General features: G+C 40.9%; 1 protein-coding gene across 1 annotated transcript; it reads left to right on the forward strand.

Moving 5' to 3' along the window:
* Nucleotides 1-23074: 23074 nt before the first annotated feature.
* On the forward strand, nt 23075-25525 carry LOC148036725 (putative protein phosphatase 2C 39). The gene is made up of 5 exons (XM_087675606.1): nt 23075-23305; nt 23647-23910; nt 24406-24682; nt 24820-24974; nt 25088-25525. The coding sequence occupies exons 1-5, from the start codon at nt 23288-23290 to the stop codon at nt 25223-25225; spliced, it is 852 nt and encodes a 283-aa protein (XP_087531732.1). The 5' UTR covers nt 23075-23287; the 3' UTR covers nt 25226-25525.
* The last annotated feature ends 391 nt before the right edge of the window (nt 25526-25916 follow it).

Below are 25916 nucleotides of genomic sequence, written 5' to 3' on the forward strand. Positions count from 1 at the left end.
ATTACTGACCAAGAAATCGCGGCCAGAATTATCAAAACTTGCTGATATTGAATCCCCGTTCTTAACGCACTAGTACACTCTTTGATTGCAATGGGAAGTTGAAGGATGCCAAATAATGACCAATGCTGAGTAGCGCCACGCAATCAAAATAACGGAGTACGACCCCACTTACGTTGTACCAACCTCGTATAGAGTGTTAACCACTCTTCGTGGCCGACCCATGGAAGAGCACATCAAAGGACAGCCCTACCTCGATCGCCTATTGACTGAGGAAGAGTTACATATTGCTAGCTGTGTTGATTCCAGTGACTTCCTAACAGATGTTCTCACATATACCACACACGTAGGCGTTCGATCCTTTAATCTAGATTGTGGAGCTCAGTTAGAGTACAATCCCAATTTCTATACTTGGCTCTTACAAAATCTCCCATGTCAAGCTCATCATTTTCACGATTGGTGCTAGGGCTAGACATGTTGGCTATTTTCTAAGCCACTAAGGTGCATTACCCTAGAAGACCGCACCTACAACCAGCTCAAATTTTGAACCATCCATAACATAGAGGGTGTGGTGGCCAAGGAGGAAACAACCAAGAGAGTTGACCACACGAAGTGTGTGGGGTTCCTCAGGATGCACAACCCAGACCAGGAGTGCGGCACCGTGATGGTGGAAGGGGAGAAAAGGCCAAGCAGGTGCAGGTACACTTAAACCCAGTCTTGGTGGAGAAGGCGTTGGGGTTGGAGCCAAAGGTAGAGAAAAAGCATAAGAGAGATGTTTATGCCATGCTTAAGATAAAGAGGGAAGAAGTGTTGACCAATGACGACATCAGCATCCAGGACATTCCTAATGCGGAAGCACATCTACAAGCAAAGCTAGTGCATACGCTCTTCTCGAGCCAGCGCTACAACTCCTTGATGCATCGAATCAGTGTGCCTGTGCTGGAGAATGTGGCAGCTTGCACCTTGGATGAAGTGGACTCGAATGGCTATGTACGTAAGACCATTGACCAGGTGGCAAAAGTGCTAGCTTTGGGCAGTAAACTAGCAGGTGGAAATTCCCCAGCGTCCAAGACCACAGAAAGAAAGAAGGCCTCATCCAAAGCCTCATTCATTGGCTATGAAAGCATTTTGACTCCCCTCGTTCAGGAGGCGATAAAATAAGCTCGGGATGTAGAGGAAGGAGAAGCAGAAACACCTGAGAGATCGCCCCCTCATTAGGACAAAGAGGTATCCAGTGACAGAACTGAGAGTGAAGAAGAAAGGAAAGAATAGAAGGAACAGACGAGTAAGAAGACAGCAAATAAACCTGTTAAAAAGATGACACAAAAGAAGAAGCAAGATGAAGGCCAGAAAAAAGAGAAAGATGATTTAGAGAGGGCAAAGAGGGAATCCCTCAAGGAGGCCGAAGAGAGGGAGAAGAAGAAAAAATAGGAAGCAAATAGATTGGAAGAAGAGTTTAGGAAAACAGAGAAAGAGAGGGAGAGAAGAGTTGCTGAAGAAGAGGAGGAGCTAAGAAGGAAGGAGGAGGAAGACTTGGCCCAAGCTATGTTGAGATATCGAGCTCCACTCGTGATATGCCAGGGTGACGGTTGTGCATTTATGTCACCGACTTGTCAGTTGCAGATGCGGTTGGTACACTGCCCATGAATAATAGCTAGATGACAGCTATCCTTATCTACTCTAGTTCGTGGCTCAGTTAGTATGCCACCTTAGTTAGTTGAGTTTGGTTTGAGACCCATATATAGGGTTCTTCTATTTCTTTGTACTAGAGTTCTTTTGGCTTACACAACTAAGAAGAGGAAAATTGTTTTCAGCCTCCACCTTTGTGTGTATTCCCCCATTGTGCAAGCAAGAAAGCTAAAAGTGAGACTCCTTCCTTCTCTCCCACAATCCTGACATGGTATCAGAGCCTTGTTCGTGGTAAGGAGCTCAAGAAAGCAAACCAAGTTCGCGGTGTTCTAGTAAGAGGACCAGTGTTGCTTTCATTTTTCTGTTTTGGGAGCAAGTCTCTGCAGGTAGCACAGCCGGGAAGTGCAAGAGTGCATTGTCTCAGATTGAGACGTCCTTCGCGGTGTAGCAAGAGGGTAGTATATGCTGCGGGAGAGGCTTTAGCCCTTGGTTGCTCTGGTTTTTTGATTTGAGGCCATTTCGGGGCCTGTTTTGAAGGCGGAAGTTTTCTGCACCACGCACTCAGGAAAAGGCCATGTTTTATGCTGTGCGACCACTATTCTACAGGTCGGTGAAAAGTTACTATAGAAATTGCATCGTATGCCTGTGTGCAAAGACATTGGGAGTTACAGAATCATCCTTGTTGCCTGTTGATGCAAAATCGTCACTAGGAAGTGACTGTGTGGTCAAATACCACTTTTGTCAGTTTTGCATATTTGCCCTTGTGAGGCTGAAGCTGTGTTTTTTGCAGTGACAGAATTTTTTGCAGTGTTCTGTAATGGCGTCTGATTCTCTTTCACAGATTGTCATTGAAAAGCTTGACAATAACAACTTCCAAGCATGGAAGTTTAGAATGATGAATTTCCTTATGGGAAAATGATATTGGGAATTTGTTGCAAGAAATGAAGAAGAACCAGTTCTTCCTGATGTTCCCAATCAACAGCAAATGCAGGCATTTAAAGCATGGCATGAGAGAGCCAGAAAAGTTATGTACTGGCTGTCTATCAGTATTTCAGACTCTATGATTGTGCATATTCAGGATGCAAGTACGCCAAAGGAGGCATGGGATACTTTGTCAAAAATATATAGCACAAATACGCAAGCCAGGAAAATGCAGCTCAAGCAAGAGTTGCACAATGTGCAAAGAGAAAGTATGAGCATCAATGACTACCACATGAAGGTGAAGAAGATTGCAGATACACTTGCTTCCATTGGGTCACCAGTGAAAGATGATGATTTAGTTTCTGTGACCTTGAATGTTCTAGGAAAGGATTATGCACAGTTCCGAACATCCATTTCCGTCCGTGAAAGATTTCCTGATTTTGAGGAGTTGATTGCTCTTCTAATTTCTGAGGAGTAGAGAAATGGTGGTGCATCTTCTTCAGGAGGAACATCAAAAGAAGCTATCTTCTACTCAAATCATGGAAGAGGTAGAGGCAGAGGTAGAGGAGGCCGATCTGGAGGTCGTGGTAGAAATCAGAATATGCAACAAACTCAAGAAAACCAGTCCTATGGAGGAGGACGTGGTAACTCTAGAGGCAGGGGGAGCCAAAGAGGTCGTGCTCGATGGCAAAGAGACCAAAATGCAAACAGCAATGTTGAATGCTACTACTGTGGTAAAATGGGTCATATGGCTAAAGACTGCTATAAAAAGTAGAATGACATCATGAATGGAAAATTGCAACAAGGGAATTATGCATCTTCTAGTAGACAGGGTGATGACAGAAATGAGCATTTGTTTATGGTGCAGCACATGAACAATTCTGTGACAAGTGCAGAAAAAAACAACGATGTATGGTATGTTGACTCAGATGCATCAAACCACATGACAGGTCATGCAGAATGGATGGAGGATGCAAGGAAAATGGAAAAACTAGGATTTGTTGAGACTGGTGATGATATTGCACATCCTATTGTGCAGATTGGAAAAATTCATTTGTCTATGTAGGATGGGAAAAAGAAATACCTGTCCAATGTATTTCATGTCCCGAATATCACCAAGAATCTGGCTTCTGTTGGTCAAATGGTTGAGCAGGGATTGCAGGTCAGATTTAATCCTCATGGATGCTTTGTTGAGGATATGAAAAATAAAGGTCGCTTGATAGCAAAAGGAAAGAAGAATGGCAGAATGTTCACGTTGGATGCAGACATGCCTGAATTGAGTGCAGCAATGTTTGCACATGGGACCGGTGTAGTTGCAGATATTGATATCTGGCATAAATGCATTGGTCATGTTAATGTACAACGACTTAAATCAATGTAGGCCCAAAATATTGTTGTAGGATTGCCTAAATTCAAGGTTGCAGAAATGCATAAGGTATGTGAAGCCTGTCAATTTGGAAAACAGGCAAGGAAACCATTTCCTAGACATGTTCAAGAGAGTAAGAAGCCATTGGAATTAATCCACTCTGATGTGTGGACTACTAAAGCTGCATCTCTTGGAGGCTGTCATTATTTTGTCACTTTTATTGATGACTATAGCAAAAAAGTTTGGGTGTATTTCATGAAAAAGAAAAGTGAAATTTTGGGCATTTCAAAACTCTTAAAGCTATGGTTGAAAAAGAAACTGGCCTGCAAATAAAATGCCTAAGGTCAGATGGAGGGGGAGAGTACCTCTCAAATGAGTTTGCAAGGTTCCTGCAGGAGCATGGCATAAAGTAGCAATATTCATGTAGTCATTCCCCACAGCAAAATGGAATTGCAGAAAGAAAAAACAGGCATATTGGAGAGGTATCTCGTGCCATGCTCAATGGAAGAGACCTGCCAGATTTTTACTGGGCTGAGACAGTTGCTACAGCAGTCTACATAATGAACAAGACTCCCACTGCAGCAATACATGGCATGACTCCAGAGGAGAGGTATACTGGTAGGAAACCAGATATTTTTCATTTGAAAATTTTTTGTTGCATTGCCTATGTTCATGTGTCAGATGAGTTGAGATCCAAATTGGATCCAAAAGCTGAGAAGTGCATCTTTATTGGTTACTCTCTGCAGCAAAAAGGGTATAGATGTTATAACCCTTCTACTTGTAAGTTTACAGTGAGCAGAGATGTTGTTTTTTATGAGATGAGTAGCTGGTATAAACCAATAAATGTGATTGATAATGTAGATGCACAAAATGGTAATGCTGCACAGAATTCACAGCAGCAATCACAAGATATTAGTGGACCTGGAGCGTCCTCTAGCAATGGTTCACATTCTTCGCCATGGACAGGCAGATTGAGATCAGGAGAATCTTCTCAAAGCAATGCAGATAGTGGTATGCAGGTATCACGAAAAGGAAAAGAGAAGGTAGATCAGCCCATGTTCGATGTGAATGCAGGTCACTCTTATGTGGATGGTGAATCCAGTGGCTCAGAACAGAGCATTGATGATGAGTTGGGTATTCCTTCTATTGTTACACCTGGAGTAAGAAAGACCAGGGATGTTTTGAGAGCACTTGGGAGTGAACCTACTTTGCGCAGGTCTACCAGAGCTATGTATTCTGTGGATAGGCTGAAATATGATGGATTTACAGCCATTCACTATGCATATATGGTCAAAGTGATACAGGAACCAGAACCCACTTCTTTTGAGCAAGCCATGGGAAAAGAAAAATAGGAGAAAGCCATGGATGAAGAAATGGATGCTTTGGAAGCAAATGCTACATGGGAATTGGTACTTTTGCCTAAAGATAAGAATGCAATTGGTTGTAAGTGGTTTTATAAGGTGAAACACAATGCAGATGGTTCTGTGAATAGATACAAGGCAAGATTAGTAGTCAAGGGGTATGCACAAACATATGGCATTGATTATGAAGAAACATTCAGCCTGATTGCAAGGATGGCAACCATAAGAGCAGTCATTGCTATAGCTGCATCAAAGGAATGGTCTTTACATCAGATGGATGTAAAGAATGCCTTCCTGCATGGTGATTTGCAAGAAGAGGTCTATATGGAGCAGCCACCAGGTTATGTGCATGCTGTTCATCCTGAGTTTGTTTGCAGGTTGAAGAAAGCCTTATATGGCTTGAAGCAAGCACCTAGAGCATGGTCTGACAAGATAGGACAGTATCTTGTCACTATTGGCTTTCAGATTTCCAAGGCAGATTTCTCACTTTATGTGAGAAAAACAGAGAAATGTATTATGCTGCTTGTCATTTATGTTGATGATTTGATTATCATAGGTGATAGTGATGAAGATATCCTTCATGTGAAAATGCTATTGAAGCAGAAGTTTGAGATGAAGGATTTGGGAGAACTACGTTATTTCTTGGGCATTGAGGTGATTAGATCACCAAGTGGGATATGGCTCTTGCAGAGGTAGTATGGATTGGACATGCTGTCCAAATATGGGATGACATACTGTAAGCCTATTTCAGTTCCTTTGGAGCAGAATGTGAAGCTGAGCGTAGATGCAGGTGAGCTTTTGGAAGACTCTACTATGTACAGACACATAGTAGGAAGTTTGATTTATATGACTATTACCAGGCCAGATTTGAGCTATGCTGTTGGATTGGTAAGTCAGTTCATGCAGGCTCCAAGGAAACCACATTTGGATGCGGCTAGACACATACTCAGGTATGTGAAGTCCACACTGCAGTATGGACTACTTTATGAGACTAGGGTTCAGATACAGTTGCATGGATACACTGATGCTGATTGGGCTGGTAGTATTCTGATAGACGGTCTACCAGTGGATATGTGTTCTCTTTTAGGAGTGCTGCAGTCACTTGGAGCAGCAAGAAATAGCCTACAGTTGCCTTATCGAGCACAGAGGCTGAGTACAGGGGCGCAGCAATGGCTGCATGTGAGGTAGCTTGGTTGCATAAGCTACTTTATGATATGCATCAGCCTACAGATGGGCCAGTTGTCATTTATTGTGACAACATGAGTAGTATACACTTGGCAAATAACCCAGTCTATCATGCTAGAACAAAGCACATTGAGGTGCATTATCACTATGTGCGAGAGAGGGTTTTACTAGGTCTTATTGATCTAGTTTATGTCAGCACAGAGGATCAGGTAGCTGACATATTCACAAAGGCATTGGGCGCAGAGAAGCTGCGCAAGTTCAGAGACCTGTTTGGTGTGCAGGAATTGGGATTGAGCTCAAGGGGGAGTATTGAGATATCGAGCTCCACTCGTGATATGCCAGGGTAACCGTTGTGCATTTATGTCACCGACTTGTCAGTTGCAGATGCGATTGATACACCGCCCATGAATAATAGCTAGATGACAGCTATCCTTATCTACTCTAGTTCGTGGCTCAATTAGTATGCCACCTTAGTTAGTTGAGTTTGGTTTGAGACCCATATATAGGGTTCTTCTATTTCTTTGTACTAGAGTTATTTTGGCTTACACAACTAAGAAGAGGAAAACTATTTTCAGTCTCCACCTTTGTGTGTATTCCCCCATTGTGCAAGCAAGAAAGCTACAAGTGGGACTCCTTCCTTCTCTCCCACAATCCTGACAAGCTACACCCTGGTCAATCGAACAGCAAAGCAAGGCAGATGACCTAGGGGCTATGAGCCCGCCCAGAGAGGAGGGGCCCGATTCCAGCATGCAAGTGCCTGAAATCGTACCGCTGGCCGTCACTAAGGGCAAAGACAAGGCTCCCATACACCCTCTTCCAACCCTCCTGGTGCCTCCTACCGAAGCAACAACCCTCATCCCAAGCATCCCCAACAACTCGTGGCGTGGATGTAGTACTTTATTAACAAAGAACTGGCCCAAGGGAAGAGCACTGAGACCACAGCCACAGGGTAGAAATGGCCAGCCACGGACGTCGAGTCAAGGCAGGATCCGAAGCGCTAGAAAGTGGAGGCCTCGACCACTCCCATCTACACAACAATGATGCCACCAGCTAATTACAATGAGTACGTCGTCAAGCTGCTCTCTCAATTGGAGAAGGCTAAAGAGAAAAGGAACATAGTTGTGGCTGAGTTGGCTGTAGAAAAAGAGTCGATGGCTGCATTTCAGCTCGAAAAGACCCAAGTAATAGCCATGCAGCAAAGGTAGATCTCTGATCTCAAACAGGAGCTGAAGACTAAGGATGACAGGGAAGAGGGCTGGAGGCAACAACTGGAGGATGAAACACAGGAACTCATGAAGATGTAAAGAGAATAGCTCTTGATCGTGCAACATGAAGAGTTGACTGCAAAAACCGATCAGATCAAAAAGCTTATGACTGAGTTTACCGCCAGGGACAAGGAAAGAAAGCAGGAGTTAGAGCAGTAGTAGAAAGAGATTGAAACTATGACTAACAAGCTAGACGAAGAAAAGAAAGAACAGTAAACCATGAGCAAAGAGCTAAAGGACCAAGAGCAAAAACTCGTGTCCCTAGTCCAGAGGTAGGGTGAAAGCATACAAGAGATGAATAAGAGAGCCGAGGAATGGGCAGGAAAAAATGAAAGAAGAGTGAAGACACTGGCACGGTGCTTGGCTCTAGTAGAGAAAGAGAAGATCCTTGCAGAGAGCGAAGCAGAAGCCACCCAGGTAGCCTTTAATACCCAGCAAAAGTCCTTCCTAGGTACACTAATGGACACCACCTGCCCAGAAGAAGGAGACTCATTGGAGGTGGTTAAGAAGAAACTCAGTATTGCATGCAAAGTTCTGCACGCAGGGTTGCACATGCACATGCCACCCCAACCTGCGGAGGTTAAGTTGAGCTTGGATGATCAACGAAAGTACTTGTTACTAGCCGGCCTAACCCCCCAGGAAATTGATGCGATAGGGTTTGAAGAGGGAACACAACAAGGAGATCGGCATGGGGATGAAGCTGAACTTCAATTCGATATGGGAAGGTTTAGAGAAGAGGTGATCTCACAGCCCCCCTCACCGCATTCCCAAGAGCAACAATCAGTCAACACATCTACGGAAAGACAAGCCACTGACAACACCTAAAAACATGCCATTTATTGCAACAATTTTTTGGCAAAACTGTATACAATTGATACCTTATTACTAAATTTTTACATGAATTTAATGCAGATGCGGTGTTCGTTGTTGTTGTCTTTGGAGGCTGTGTCCTTGCAGTCTAGCTAGGAGATGTTGGTACGAGAAAGTTCTTGTATGAGAGGAAGGTGGAGTTTTAGACAAAATTTGATAGGTCTATTTAGTGAATCTCAGCTATGACTGTTTAAAATTTTCTTGTAGGGATTATTATTACTTAGAGGAGATAGGACCTTGTTATAAATTAGGAGTTTTCGGGGGAATTTTAAACAAACCACAAGGTCTTGACAAGTTGATAGGATATCTTAGTATTAATCTCAGGGATGGGGGATTTCATTAGTTATGCTACCTCCTAATGATGGCCAAAGACCAAGCCACTTTTACCCAGGTCAGCAAGCCAACTCCATAGAGTTGTTGCACTAACAGGTGATTGTTGCTACTAACAATGCTAATTTGGTTTAGTCTTCCATTAGTTGTATGGCGTTTTGTTTGTAGTAGTCCAACTACAAATATTCTATGCTTCAGTAAATTATATTAGGCACTAGATTGCTAAACCTAAGATAACTACGGTTTCCCTCCATCATTCAGGAGCGGCTTCTCATAAATTTCTCCTGCCAACTAGTGGCGGTTTATCTAGGAAGTTTTGATGTTTGACTTTAAGAAGTTTGTTTCATGTAACAGATCTCTTGGATCTATTTAAATATCTCCATTTAAATTCCTTTGTATATTTATCTTCTTCAACTGATTAAAATTATTTCATTTTATTTATTTAATTAACAACAAACATTCAAATCAAAATAATCTAACGTTCTAAAAACCCATAACTTTTATCCCTTGATAAACGTCTCCCCACTTCGTACCGCAATTTCATCATTGCTTATTAGTATTTAAATACTTAATTCGTTTTGCGAATATAACATTCTTTTCTTCTTTTTCTTCACTAAATATAAATCAGGACAAAACCAGGTACTTTCCGCACTCTAACGAAAACACATACATAGTTTATTTTAAATTCCCATATTCCCTGTTAATTTATAAATTAGTCTTAGTGGCCCTCCACTCTTCCTTGCAATCGTCAGATGATTTCTTTTTAATATGAAGAAAATATAAATCTTAAATTTGGATGTTGAGGCTTTTCCTCATGCCATCCAATCAATCATCTTATTAAGGTTTTTTTTTTAAATATTTGTAATTTAGTTTAAGGTTATAATTTTCTTATCATCAGCAAACATCAGGAAAATACTATTGTATCTCTCATTTGTTTTTCCATCCCTGTGTTATTGAGTAGTACATCACGTATCATTTTGTTTTCTCAAAATAAAAACACTAGGTTTATGTGTAAATGTTCTTTCAGTAGAATATAATTAAACTGTTGTTTCTTTTTGTTTAAAAGCTTACAAAAGTTCATCAGAAATCAAGAATTTTCTTTTCAACTGTTTAGGTACGGATCCATATTTTCATTGATAAATGACATATTTCTCATAAATGAAAACTACTATTTTATTTTTATTTTTTTAAAATTTTTAAATATAGTAAGTCATCTTTAAAAATTCTAAGAAAAATTCAGTGAATTTTAGAGTCATAAAATTTATGAGAAAAGTATCAGAACTTATAAATTTTCAATCAGTCATTTTATGAAAATGTATTTGTATCATTTTAAATCATTTGTTTTAGCTTTTTCAACTATTTTCTATTTTTAATAAATGAAAATAGGTCCACATAAATGCAAACAACCATTCAACATAGAAAAACAAGTTTCAAAGCATTTTCTAAAAAATACTAAACTGAACATTTACTTATACTATATCATTCATTTTAGATAAACGGTTTAGGCACGTACTTGTAAATCCCGCGGGTCGTTGTCGCGTCTCTAAAGACTGTGTCCTCCTGCAGTCCAGTCAATGCCTATCTTCTCTTTCCTCTCTTCTCCATGGCTCATAGCAAGAAAACGTTTCCTTCCTTTATAATTTGTTCCACAACCTCATTTGTAGCTCCTCCTACTCCAGCGACGCTCAGGGAAAGAAGGAAAAATTTAGTAAAAGAAACCAGAAAGCAGCTAAGGGCCAAGCCAGTCGTGCAGTCGTCCGTGCCCCTCCCACCATGCCCTGATGACATTCCCGCAAGATTCCACGTAGAATTGGTAGTTTGGGAGCGACAAGAAAGAGAAAAAGAGCCATTCAATTTCAGTTTTCTCATGCCCAACAGCCTGCGGAGGGTCTTACCACTCAAGGTGATGGAGGAGGTGATTGGGATTGATAGCCGACTAGGACAAAAGTGGCTGGAAGAAAGAGAGAATAACCCCACTCTTTGGGGAACTGAAGAAGCCCACTTCTAGAAAAATAAAGTGTTTGAAGTGTCACATTCTGTGCAAGGTTATAACTACCAACCCCTATGAGGAGGCGGGTGTGCAATATCAGCATGCTCGCCTAGATGGCTGTTTGAAACACCGTGCCCTACGAGAGAAACAACCCCACGTTTATGGCATACCCTCGTAGGGTAGGAGTGGATTTTAATGCCACCCTCCACGGGCGATATGATTTTCCCATTATCTACAACTCTAATGTTGTCTCTTTTGAACATCCCCTCATCTTCAACTCGGAAAACTTAGATGACTCCATGACTTGCTTCCTCGCCGACTTCTCCTCTTGTCCTGATACAGCTTTCATAACTACATGTAATTATCTTAGGCTTCTTAAATTATTACTTAAGTAGGACCAAACTTTGCAAGAACGTGGCCTGCCTCCCCTCTTCTTTGATCCTAACGCCATCGACAACTATGCCATGGCACGCCTGATGATGAGGGCTAGCCTCCTCCCTTCTTTTTCCCTAGCTCTCTTAGAAGACATGAATGACAGCCAATTCACCAGATGTAATCATCCCTTCCTCTCCACCACTTCATTCCACATTCGCATGAATCTTAAAGGATACATGCAAAACTGGCAATTTTTTAGCAAATCCATCTGATCCCCTTCTCCACCTAATTCAGACGATGAGAATTAGGCACTAGCTGTCATCCTACTAGTGTAATACTTATTATTATTATTATTATTTAAAGAAGAAGAAGAAGAAGCAAAAGAAGAAAAAGAAAAGCATGAAAGGAAAAGCAAGAGGAACATCACACAAGGACATGGAAGAAATGACTCACTTGAAGAAGCACTTAGCACCACATAAAACACGATCACTGCACCTAGGGGTCCTCAAATTAGGTGTGCCCGGTGGCTTTGATCGGCCGGCTCCGCTCCTAACCCCCTAGCCCTTTTGATCCCCTACTTCACACTTAGGGGCCATCAAGGGTAGGACATACCTAGGGAGGTAACACTCACCTATGGTTAGACCTGTTACTCTAAGCTACTTGCACCACACCTCCCTTTGCACGAATGGGGTCCTTAAGTGTGGGACGTCACCCAGGCTTGCTTGTGGTTAGATCCACCTACCCATTCCACTAGCACAAGCATGATCCACCACACAATAAGGTAGACATTCCCCTTAGGTAGCGCACCGCACCTTCTCCTTTCATGCATTACAAAAGGCGACAAACTACCAACTTCGGAGGCCCTCATCATCCACTTGGCATCTAATTGGCTTCTCCGACAAACATCATTACCAAGCTTCCACAAGCACTCGAGTCTGCATGTGGCCCTACCCTCACCCGAACAATTTGCCAACTGCCTACCATTCCCCAACAGCAACCAGAAGTGCCACGGGGCTGGCACCCGAGGGAGGTAATGTTAACCCCAAGTAAAGATGGTGGAAAAATGAAGAAAAAAGTGAAAAAAAGATGGAAAAAGAGCAAAGACATGCAGGTGGCCTCTGAAGCTAAGCTGGGGCAAAAAGTGCAATTTTAAATGAAAGGCACCTCAAAAAGCTCTAAAAACTCTTGTAAAAGAGCGTCAGGCACCCTCCTGCACCAATTGTAAAATATTAGATGGGTGTAGGCTAGAGGCATAAGGCTAGAAGATGGAAATAGAGAAAGGACCTTGCCACAACGGCCGATCATATAAAAAAGGGATGGGTGCCTATGGGATTTTAGGGCTTGTATATAAAGTTCAAAAAGTGAATGGAAGCTCATTCTTTGGTGTGTGGCTAACAAGAGTTCTCTTCTTCTTCTCTTCTTCTCTTCTCCTTTCTTGTGTGTGCTCCTGAGAGAGGGAGTGTGAGAGTGTGAGGGAGTGAGTGTGTGGGAGTGAGGGATCAAGAGGGTGAAGCTCTTCACCATCTCCTCTTTTCTTCTTCTCTTCTCTTCTCTTCTCTTTTCTCACACGAGCAGCTATGGTGGATGGAGCTTGGAGATGGAGGAGGATTGAGGATGCTTGAGCTAGCATCTAGGATTCTGGAGCTATCGACGTATGCAAGAGAGGAGGCAACTCGTTTCGGCATCAAGGTAAGCTCACTACATTCCTAGGATCGACGACGCGTCGGCTAGGTGAGAGATAGCCATTAGAGCTCCCTTAAAACGCTTGAAACAATAAGCGGTCCGTGGGTCTTAGCGGTTGAGCGTGAGCTCCCTCTATAACCACCTCACAAATTGTCTGAGGAAGATTAAGGTAGAGCCTAAGAGCACCCCTTGCATCAAAATGCCAACTATAACCATCTACTCAAAAAAAAAAAAAGTGGAAGCACTGGACCGCCAAAAAAGTATTTTGAGTGCCACAATCACTGCACCTAGGGTTTGCATACCTAGTCTCGTCCCCCACTGCACATGCTTAGGGCACATCAAGGGCAGGACATTCTCCCATACCTATCTCCCTAAGCAACACACCGCACATACAATGACGTACAATTGGGTCCTCAAGTGTGGGACACCACCAAGGGCTCTGTTCGACCCATCTCCCAATTCCACAAGCACATGCACCACGCACTACATGATAAGGCAGAGGCACCCCTTAGGAAGTGCACAACTTTGTCTTGCATGTTAAGATCGTGTCGCATCAAGGAGAGGGCACAACAAAGGAAACCCGTCCAACGACATCCTCAACCTCGAGGACAGGTCCACCATCTTCGACTTCTCCAAGAAGGATCTACCCAACACCATTTTCAATCTCAAAGGTAGATCCACTCTTGGCCACGAGGGTTTGCCCCAACACCATTTTCAACTTTAAAGGTAGACCCCCCCCACAACTAGCTCCCAGGAGAGACTCACTCCAACACCATATTTAATTCCAAGCATAAATCCCTCCAACACATCCTCAACCGAGGCTTGTATACAAACTCAGAAAACCACCCAGCTACCCCATCACCATCGTCCAACTCACCACCCAACATTGCCATAGGACTAGCACTTGGCTAGGAGGGGGGTAATGTTTACTGCAGAGTAGAGGAAGTGGAAAAAGAGGCATCAAGAGGAAAAGCACAAAGCAGAAAAAAGGAAAAGCCACCTCACAAGAGAACGGACTTGAAAAAAATCTAAAAGCATGGGAACAACCACCGGAAGTCCAAGATGCAACCATGGAAGCTGCAAAAAAGCTAAAAGTAAGAAGCATCTTTAAATATAAAGGCATGGCCAAAATCTTTATAAAAGAGCACCAAGCTCTCTCATGTGCAATTTGTAACCATGAACAAGCGGTAGGACTAAGCTAAGAAGTTAGGGCAAAGGGAAAAAGGGCCTAGTCGGCCATGTAAAAAGGGGATGACCGCCCAAGGGAAAGAGGACACGTATATAAGCCAAAAAGTTAATGGAAACTCTCATTCTTGGTGTGTGGCAAAAAGCTTATTATCCTTCTTCTCTTCTTCTTTCCTTCTTGTGTGTCATTAAGTGAGGGAGTGTGAGAGAGTGAGGGAGTGAGTGTGTGAGAGTGAGGGATTGAGGAGAATAAACTCCCCATCTCCTCTCTTCATCTTCTTCCCTTCTCTTCTCTTCTCTTGTCTCGCGCGGCTATGGAGGATAGAGCTTGACGAAGAGGGATTGAGGTTTCTTGAGCTTGCAACGATGATCGTGGAGCTACCAGTGTGCATGGGAGAGGAGGGTACTTGATCGGGCATCAGGGTAAGCTCACTACACCCCATGGCTAGGGAGAGTGCGTCAGCTATGTGAGAGGTAGCCATGGCTGCTCGGCTTGAAACGCTTGACTAATAAGCGGTCTGTAGGTCTCAAGGGTTGAGTGAGAGAGCTCCCTTCATGGTCCCAAAACCCAATAGTGGTATCAGAGTGGGCAACGCCTCTACATCTAGATCTTGCACACATGTTTCATCATTAATTTACTACTTGAATGTATCTAGTTACTAAAATCTTTCTTAATCTCCTTCTTATTTTTTTCTTACCTTGCTCAAATCTTACCTTCTATCTATTTTCTTTTTCTCTTTATCAAGAGAGAGAGTGTGTGATTTCCTTTTCTTCTCACCTACCTCTTGCCTTATCATTTTTGGCATCCTCTTCTATTATCTACTCTTTATTCTCACTCTCTGCCTAGTAATTTCTTTAGAGCCATTCAATAACCTCAACACTATTATTAATATCCTTAACTTTATTGTCATTCTCTCATCTACACTCCTTGCAATGAGAGCTTGTGTGGTTCTCTAGCTTAAAATAGGGAGTGAGAAGGATATTTAGTTTTTATGTTTATCAACAAAAATGGTGGAACTAGGCACTTATTTTGCAAGATAAATAATAAGAAGTCTTAATACTTATGAGCTTACAAGGCTATAACATGCCTTTCAATGCTCCCTTGATGACAACACGATTTTGGAACCCCATCAAGAGACAAACCTAGGCGATGCCATCTAGAACTCCCATGTATCACAAATTTTGCTGGTTAGGATCACTCGAGTCTACTTCACTAGGAAAAATCCACCCAATTTCCATGAGGATTGATATGAAAGTAAGGCTCGTAAACATTACTAAGGTCACCTAACAATTTATCTAGCATTGGTTACATGCAATGATGAGGATGCATCTGCTTCTGTAAATCAACTCAATTTGAAGCAAACTTTTGTCACACTTAGTTCAAGACGATTAGAAATGAGGGCAAGCTAATGCATTGATCCCTCTGCCCATAAGAAAAAGTCTTTCATGGCCCCCCTAAAATGATACGAGGTTGGTTTCTAACCTAATCTTCCCATGATGGTCATGTTTTAGCCCTTTCTACTTGCACATATTCTATCATTCTATAGGAAATATCTAAACTTACCAAGGCCACCTAACCTTAGGATGGATCTGCCATCTGAGATCTTCCATTTTACTTCCCTTTTTGTTTGGGGTTGCTTAATTTTCTAATTACCTAGTGCAATTAAATTGATATATACAAACATGTTCCTTAATTAACCCATTATCCACAAGGTTCATTGGCACAAACACAAAGGTAAGGTCAAATGAATCTTTACAAAATATCAGCAACAATGTATTTATTTGCACCTTTTCCAATGTGTAATGTCAAATGTGATGTCTTGTCCCTTATAGCGGGATTTGTATCCAAGCACTTGGATAACTATGTCCAACTCTCATGGACACAATCCATAATTGGTTCTATTGTTGGGACCAAGGGCACATCGATTGCGTGGTCACTTGTACACTTGTGTGGAAAAATAGGAGGGGTATGTGAAAACCAATGCTAAAATGTGTGCACAATAGTTAGGATTTGTGTTTGTATAATTGAGATTTGTAGTTGTACAATTTAAAGGGAATTTTTTTCTTCTTTAAGATGGACATTGCATGTGTAGATGTAATACCACCGGGATGCTTGACTAAGTGTTATGGAATAAAATAATGATTAAAAGGAATGAAAGAATAAATTAAATATGTTATTTAACTCAAATAGATCCTTGAATCTCAAGAGTACTTGTGAGAAAGAACCATGTTCATATTTACAAGCAAGAAATGGGAAGTCATGAAAGTGGTTGCATGCCTAATTAGATGGGGAAAATAGTTTAGGGATACAAGTGCTCGTCCTCACTCTTGTAACCAGCTCATGGTGCCTAAATGAGAAGAAAAGGGAGAAAAGATAAAGCAAAGAGAGAGTGGAAAAAAAAGCTACATAGTGGAAATGCCTTAGAACAAAGGGTTAGATAACCTAGTTCTAATTAATATATTTTTACCCTCATTCCATGATTTCCTAGACTGCATTTTGTAGGTGCATATTTGATGGTCACGAATTTTATTGTGTATGATCTCTCTACTATTAGCCATGACCTGATTTAGAGCTTCAGCAATCATCACCTTTACTGCCATTAACCAATAAACCTCCTTGACAACTTCCTATTGGTTGGGTACAAATAGAAGGCAGTTGTGTGTTGCCATGTTGTTGTGATGTCCATGACTGATTGATTGCCTTGAAGGCACTTGTTTATTGCCATGATTCTTACTGCCCACACATGTGAAGGACTACCTTAAATGTGCCATCAATAAAGGACTAATTTGTTGCCCATAATCTCCTCTAGCAAGGTAGGCCACTACTCCCACAATTGACCTACTGTTTCAAATAGTTATCTCCTCTTGCTACCCACATATGGTTCCAAGCTTGATCTAGAAGTTCCATCTTCAACCAAGTTGTTGCTATCCATATCCTTCCTGCCTCTGATCTCTTTGCACCCAAAAAATATTGAATCAAGGTAACACAAGCAAGACATTGTTGCCCACAAAGCAAACCAACCACAGGGAAGGGGAGAGGCAAGAATAGGTAGTAAGAAGGCATGAGATTTGGGCACTTGTTTGCTATCCCAACTTATCCATAATAGCCCACATTTGGGGTATATTCAGGCTGGTCCCTATTTGTTGAATCTCCCTCGCCCAGTTGATTGATTGTATGCCAAACGAACATTAGAGAAGAAACTCACATAATTTGTAGAAGAAGTAGATATTGAAGAAGAGCATGGGTAGCAACAAACACAAGATTTATAGTGGCAAGGTATAAACCATGACTGCCTTGAACTACTTGTGAAACACCTATAGCCTTGTTTGATACTCCCTTCTTCATCTACCTTGCCAGAGGTGTAAGAGCTTGGAGAGTTGTGTGGGAAGCTCAAGAAAAAGAGAAGCAATTGAGAAGAAGGAAGAGTTACCAAGCCAAAAGAGGAAGCCACCACAAGGAGGGAAGACCCACCAAGTGCAAAGCCAAGGGGGAGACATAACCAACTACAGAGGTGTTACTTTAATTAAATTGTGCTTTTGGGTAATAGTAGAACATAGTTGTGCATTGCATGTGTGGCATTAATGAATGTCAAGACTATGATTGAGTTTCTAGGATGTGAGTGTTGAATTAATGTAAATCTTGTCTTTTGTCTTTGAGAGCACTACATAATGCACAACACCAAAGTGGCATGGTCATGTGAGTGCACTAACTCACACACTGACACATGTATTATGTACATTCATGTACCTATACACTAGCATTGCATTGTGGTCTCTTAAAATTTGCACACATGATTCCACACACCATTATGCACATGCATAACCTTAGGCAATCACTATGAATAGGACTTGTGACCCATCCCTCTTTCCTTTCTTCTCTGTGGGTTAGCACCCACCTTGTTCATAGGGGACGACTCGAGGGCCAAAGAAGCAAGGAACAAGACACCTTGTAGTGCCTTGTTAAAAGGTGAGAGGAAGGTGAAAGCATGAGCAAAAGTAAGAAGAGAGTAAGAGCTATGGATGTTCAAGCAAGAAGAAGAGAGACATGTGTGTGGAAACTCCAACAGTCACAATGTGTGACCTACCTTTCCTTATTCTATTTATCACTAAAATAATAAAGAATAAAGTGATAGTGATGGGCAGTAGCCACTTATAGTATATAGGTGTGCAAGTTTGTAGACAAATGTATATGGCTAGGCACATGCTGCCTTTAACCCCCAACAAAATCACACTTAAAGACAAATGTGTCTTAGTGAGAGGAGTAAAATAAAAAAGAGAAAAATACAACATATACATAGAGTACACCAAGATGAGGAAAGATATCATCCCATAAACATCCTAAGGAAGGCATATCATTCCATTAGGAGATTTTTAATGAGTAGACTTGTAGGATTCGTGTCCATAGAGATCTTGACAAGCTCAATGGACTTGTCCTCTACCACCTCCCTCACAAAGTTATAGCACACCTCAATATGCTTTTTCTTCATATGGCAGACCAGATTACAAGCCAATTGAATAATACTCATTGATTTTGAATACAATGTAGGAGTCATAGTTATACCAAGATCTGCAAACCAGACATCCTAACCATATGGCCTTCTTACAAGCCTGAGTTGGCTGCAATGTAAGCCTCAGTAGGCTGTGGATTTCTGTACCTTGGACATCTAAGAGATAGCACCTTGAGCATAACTTAAGACATACTTAGAGGTGGAATTCCTACTATTTGCATGCCTTACATAATTTGAGTTAGTGTAACCCACCACTCATGTATCTTGGCTACCATAGCAATTGCACATATCTGCTATGTCTTTCAGGCATCTCATGATACCCTTCATGATGTTCCAAATTTTCCTACTAGGTGTAGCCATATAATGTGCCACAACTCCTAGTGCAAATACTATATTAGGATGAGTGGCTATCATGGCATACATAAAATTGTCCACTACAGATGCCTATGGAACCTTTGCTATCTCAATCATCTCATCATTTGAGTGTGGACAATTGCCTGACTAAGCTTCAAATGAGAAAGTAAAGGAAAACCAATAGGCTTACCATCCTGCATATGGGATCACTCAAGTACTCTATGGATGTACTCCTTCTAGGATAAGATAAAAGTCCCTTAGAATGATTGTATGTAATGTGCATACCAAGTATATGCAAGGCATGTCCCATGTCTATCTCAAAGCTCTTCTTGAGCTAAGTCTTTAGAGCATCCAGCTCAACATGAGAACTCTTAGCAATAAGCATATCATTAACATGAATCACTAGAATAATAAGGCTACCATCATTGGCTTATTCATGTATAAACATGGAACCATATCACTATGGGAATATCCCTACGAATGCATGAAAGCATCAACTTATAGTACCACTCCCTAGGTGCTTGTTTAAGTCCATAAAGACTCTTCTTCAATTTTCACACTACGTATTCCCTATGCTTTCTCTATAAAACCCTTAGGCTACTATTACATATAAATCTCATCATGCAAGTCCCCATGTAAGAAAGACATATTTACATCCATTTGATAAAGATCTAGATCTAACCAAGTAACCAAGGCCAAGAACAAGTGTAGGATAGCCATCTTGACTACAAGAGAAAATACTTCATTGAAGTTAACATCATGCTCCTGCTTAAAACCCTTTGCAACCAATCTAGCCTTATATGCTGGTGGAGGGTGACCAGGGGTACTTTTCAACTTGTACACTCACTTGCATGGCAATGAATGCTTCCCATCAAGCAAGGAAACTAAGTCCCACGTATGGTTCTTTTGCATCAAATCAAAACTAGATTGCATAGCCCTCTCCCAAGAATGAGAGTCACCTCTGCACATAGTCTCCTCATAGGTAAGTGGTCTAGTAGAGTCTATCACCATGACATAATGCATAAAGGTCTCATAGCAATTAGGAGGATGTGAAGCTCTAGTAGAGTGCCCCAAAGCTAGCTACGGGGCTTGCACAACATGTCCTCTTTGTCTAACACCATAATTCTATGCAACGGGTGGATCTTGGGCCTCTACTTCATCAATTGTAGTAGGCTATCTCATTGGGATTGTACTATGATAAGAGGCTCCTCTTGAAAGATCACCATGCACACCTCAATCACCCACTTTGGTTCTGATATGCATCTTATCCTCATGGAAGATAACATCATGGCAATGGAAAACTTTCCTAGCTTGTAGATCCCAAAGATGATAGCCCATCTCACTTGCATCCCCATATCCAAGAAAGATGCATTTGACATATTTCAAATCCATCTTATAATGCTTGTCTTTGGGGATATGGTAGAAAGCCTCACATCAAAGGACCCTCAAATGAGCATATAGCAGAGGTTTTCCAGACCATATCTTCTCTGTAACCTAATAATCAGGAGTAGTGCATAGGGATCTATTAACAAGATGCATGGTAGTACTAATTGCCTCAACCCAAAAGTATTGTAGTAAGCCTGCTTGAGTAAGCATACTATGAACTCTTTCTTGAATAGTCTTGTTCATGTGCTCCTACAATACCATTCTGGGGTGGGGTGTATGGGGAGTCAATTGACACTTAATACCATGTTCATAGCAAAAATTGTCAAATGCCTTAGACATATCTTCACCCCCATTGCCAGAACTTAAGCATTTCAGTCTATACCCAAACTAGTTATTAACAAGAGCAACAAAGTGCTGAAATGTAGCAAGAACACTTGATTTTTGCTTAATAGGATAAGCCTAGACTTCCATGAATAATCATCAATAAATGTCACAAAATACTTCACACCACCCAATGACATACAGGACATGGGACTGCAGATGTGAAATTGCACAAGACATGGGACCACAAATGTCAAAATAAACAAGAGCCAGAGGCTCGCCCATGCACATAGAGCTAGACTTTTTATGAGTGTTATATGTTTGCCTACCATAAAGACAATGATCACATGAATTAAAATGCCATCAATGATCACATGAATCAAAATGTGAGTAATCAAGAGGTGGAAGATACTACAAATGAGTAAGTACTTTCATCCATTTTACAAACATGTGCCTAAGGAGATGATACCATAAAGATACATGTGGTAAATTGGACACAACCAAGACACGGTTAGTAGACCTAGATACAGATAAAGCATAGAGGCTACTAGTCTTGACACCCTAAGCAAAACCAAGGCAACCATGGATAATCTTCCATGAAAAATCACCAAAAAAGGCACGATATTTAGAATCATCCAATTGTCTAGCAAAGAGTTGGCTTTTGGTCAAAGCTGGTACATAATTTACATTATGAAAAATAAAAGAGCTACCTAAAGTAAACTACAGTCTAGCATCCCCAATGCCAATGATATCCAATGTAGTGTCATTTCCTAGTCTTACAAAACTTGTAATGTTGTAATAGGTATAAAAACAATCCCAATGTGGGATAACATGAAAAGAAACCTCTGAATCAAGCAGTCAACACCGAGACTAAATTGATGAAGCATCGATCAAGTGAGTAACATCAAGAGATGAAGTAGCTAGGATATAGTCATTATCAGACAGGTTGTGCTACATTTTAGAACCTTGACTTCTTCGAGAAACCAAAGAAGATTTGATTGCATTTTTTTAAAGTAAAATAGTATTGCAAGAACTAACAATAAGCAAAAAACCTCAAAATTCATGAGATGTAAATTGAAATATGATCCACATTTGATCCCTTTGGTCATGTTAATATTAGACTTATGATTCTTAATCAATACACATAAAGTGGATTTCTTACACAATCCCCTAATATTGTTGTAGGTAGTAGACTTCATTTTGAAACTCAACTCCAAACTTTAAGGCATTATGTGATCCATAATGTGCATCATGCCTCCACCTTAAGCATAGGATTTGTTAAGCATAGGATTTGTTCCAATGCTTTCTTACTTCTTAGATAACTTTGCAGCACTCTAGATTACATCATCTTGTTTGTTTATTAAAATGACAAACCAAGACATTTGCAGATTCAATATATGCAATCAAAAGGGTACTCATTGACTACCACCTAGGTTCCAACACATTTGAATTGTTATTTCCAAACAATTGAGTGTTGACAATTAGGGAGCATAATTTACTTGACAATGTGGTCACTTGACTTATGATCAACATCCCTTAAGAGTGGTTCAGTTACTATGCCAACCAATCCTCAACTATGAAAAACCAAGGTTTGGTGTCAACCTAATTGTTAAGTTTGAAAAAAACAACCTTCGAATTCATGGAGAACCGGGATTTGAATTTCAAAATGTAAGGGCACTTTGGTCATAAAACCTAAAAGAACTATGCAAATTATCAAGGTTTTTTATTGGGATTTGGCTTCAAGAAAGGTTATCAATGTTTATGGAAGACCTTTTCTGTAGAGATTCAAGAACCTTCATATCAAAAACATGTACAATTCTTGAATTCCATGCTTGTTATTGTTTTGAGTAACATGTTGTAAATGCAAATTCTAGGTCTTTTTAGTTAAAAGAATGCACTCAAAAAATGTGGTATATTAGAAATGAAGTGAAATAAATATGTACAACCTACCATCGGAATCTTCTCCAACACAGGATACAAATTCTAAAGGTTTTTCATTTGGAAAATTGCAACTCACTTAACGTTAAACCTGAGTTTTTAAATTTATGCGAAAATGGATGTTATCTTTTGCAAGGGGAGTGAGGTTTGGTGAAGCGGGAAGGTTCGAGGAAGGGGCGGAAAAAATCACAGGAAAGACGATTTCAACAAATCTGACCCGGAAAGTGTTGTTGACCCACACGCGCTTCTGCGTGTAGTCACCATTTATTTTAAACCCAGTGAGTAATAAATATCTTATTCTTATTCTTTTATATATATATATAATACAACAATTTATACATCAGCTCTCGTTCACACTCGTGACTTTTACACCACTTTTATCATAACACAGCAATTCTCTCTCTCTCTCTCTCTCTCCCTCCCTCCCTCCCTCCCTCCCCGCGTCTCCCCCCCGCCGCCATACCGTGCCTTAACTTGCCCGACTCTATTCTTTCAACCTTCCATTGTACAGACAACGCGCCAGGGCCCTTCCAGTCTCTCATCTGTTTCGTTCAGGCGTTCTTGCGGGCAGGTCTTCACAGTTTCCTCGTTTCCACAGATCTTTGCTCGGACCAAAGGGAGGCATGCTTCAAAAAATCAAGGTATGTCTTTCTCCTTTTCATCTTGCTGGACCTGCAAACGAAAGCTTGAAATAATAGGCTATGGCGCTTGAAGCTTTAATCTTGAGCTCTTGATTAAAACGGTTGATAATCATGAAAAAAACAGGCGGATACACGCCTTGAAGCTTGAAACTTGAGCTCTCGATTGAAACGCTTGATGATCATTAAAAGAACAGGCTAGGGTATATGCCTTAAAAGCTTGAAGCTCTTGATTATAACCGCTCATAATCTTGAAACAACACGATTTCCCGTTATTTCGGTAAGTTGTGGTCACATTTTAACGAAGTCTGTCGTCATCTACATCGACTGCTCATTTCTTTCAGCTTGCTGCTGGATTGCAATCTTCATCGTCTTCCTCCTCTTCATGTGACACTGGCAAGGGACGAAGCAAAACCATTAGACGGATTTCCCATGGATTCAGCCTTGTCAAAGGAAAAGCATATCATCCCATGGAGGATTACCATGTTGCAGAGTTCCGGCAATTCAAGGATCAGGAGCTTGGACTGTTTGCAATTTTTGATGGCCATCTTGGACATGATGTACCTCATTACCTGCAGAGTCACCTCTTTGATAATATAATAGCACAGGTATTGTGATGATTTTTTGTTTTGCATTGTTCTGTTTTTCTTTTATTATGGACTCATATCTTGGCTAGATGCTTAGAAATGTTTTTAGTGCTGGTATCTCCATTTGAGGTCCATGCAGATCGTTTTGCAACTAAAATTTTTTGTGCAAATGGCTGCATTGTTATATTTTTGCGGTATAATGAGTGCGTTATCATCTTCACAGCTCTGCTATGGTGATACATCATGATTCCAACAGATTTCTTGGAGCATTGGTGCATGTAGATTTAGCTGCAAGAGATGTGTTAGTCAATAAGTATGGTATGACTATGTAGGTTTTTCAGGCAATGTGAAGTTTTGGTATTTTGCCCTTGCCTGCACATGTTTGTCCGATGATGACATTGATTTGTCCTACCGCATCAAAGTTTGAAGGTTTTAAATATTTTCAGAGTTTTCAAAGCATTGACTTGAGTACTAGCTCATACAGATTTGATTTATGGTTCTTGTGTGCTGCATCAGCCTGATTTTGTGAAGAATCCAACGGCAGCTATCCGCAAAGCCTATGAAATCACAGATCAAGTCATTCTGCAGAAAGCTCCTGATCTGGGGCCTGGTGGATCTACGGCTGTTACTGCCATCCTTGTTAATGGTCGAAGGCTCATTGTTGCGAATGTGGGTGATTCCAGAGCTGTTCTATGCAGAGCTGAAGATGCAATTCAGCTTTCAGTGGATCATGAACCAAAGGCAGAAAGAAGAATCATTGAAAACAAGGGAGGTTTTGTTACAACAATTCCAGGTAGAGTCAGCCTGGGTGTATATTTCATTTCTGTCCAAATGTGAAATTTAGGGTGAACCTTGACAGCACACAGTATATGTGCTGTATATTTTATCATTTTCTGATGATTCAACCCTTTGTTTTATTTCTTGATGCAGGTGATGTGCCACGAGTGGATGGACAACTTGCTGTAGCCCGTGCCTTTGGTGATAAGAATCTGAAAGTGCATTTGACGTCAGATCCAGATGTTCACGATATGAAACTTGATGAGACTGATGAGTTTCTTATTTTGGCAAGTGATGGATTGTGGAAGGTGATATGATTGAACTTGCTTATATGGATACATACTCAAATATGTGTCACCTTTAGCTTTTTAGCGGCTTTGATGACGTGACTTAACACTTTATAATGATTCGTTGAGCACAGGTTATGGAAAATCAAGAAGCTGTCAATTTAATCCGGAAGGTAAAGGATCCTGAAGCAGCAGCTAAAAAGCTTACAGAAGCTGCTCTTGTGCGAAAGAGCAAAGATGATATATCTTGCATTGTGGTCCGATTTCAATGATGTGGCCACTCCTTACCAAATCCCTGTATGGTCAAAAAATATTTTGCCTGATGTAAAAAACAGATCTGTGATGATATCTCCAAGATGCAGGACGTCATGGGAGAATATGGCCTATTCAGTTGTACAGCTGTAGATACAATGGAGAGAGTCTTAGGAACCTCGTAACTTCACTGTGAAGTGAAGCATGAAGCTGTTGTGTGGCCACTTGCTCTGATGATCAACATGTTTTGAGGAGGATGATACATGGTTTGTACAAAGTAGATTCTTGGTCTTCTTTGAAGATAAGCCTTATTACTATCAGTAGGGGTATCTGGATTCCTCTAAAGGAAGCTTCTAGTATAAAAACAGTGTAACTGTATATGTGACTTTTGGTAATCTGCTTCTAAAGGCCTTCAATTTCAGTAGCATGGACTGTGCAGGTAGTTGTAAACTGTGAATAAGCATACAAGATGAGAATGCTAAGCTCTGCTTGTACACCTAAATTGTTCAATCATAGTGCCCTCTAGTTGCACCTAGCTTTACAATAAGTCATTGTATCAAATAGGGATATTATCTCATGGGGTGGTGTTTGAGTTTGGTCTTCTTAGAAAGTAAGGTTTAGTGACCATTGCCTAAATTATTTGACATTTTCTTTTCAACTTTTCTCTTCCTGTAGCCGTTGCCTCAACAGCTATGTCCAATTCTTGTGTCA

This window comes from Lygodium microphyllum, chromosome 4 (genome assembly GCF_053477565.2).
Source record: "Lygodium microphyllum isolate KBCC chromosome 4, Lygodium_microphyllum_v1.1.10, whole genome shotgun sequence".
NCBI classification, from domain to species: domain Eukaryota; kingdom Viridiplantae; phylum Streptophyta; class Polypodiopsida; order Schizaeales; family Lygodiaceae; genus Lygodium; species Lygodium microphyllum.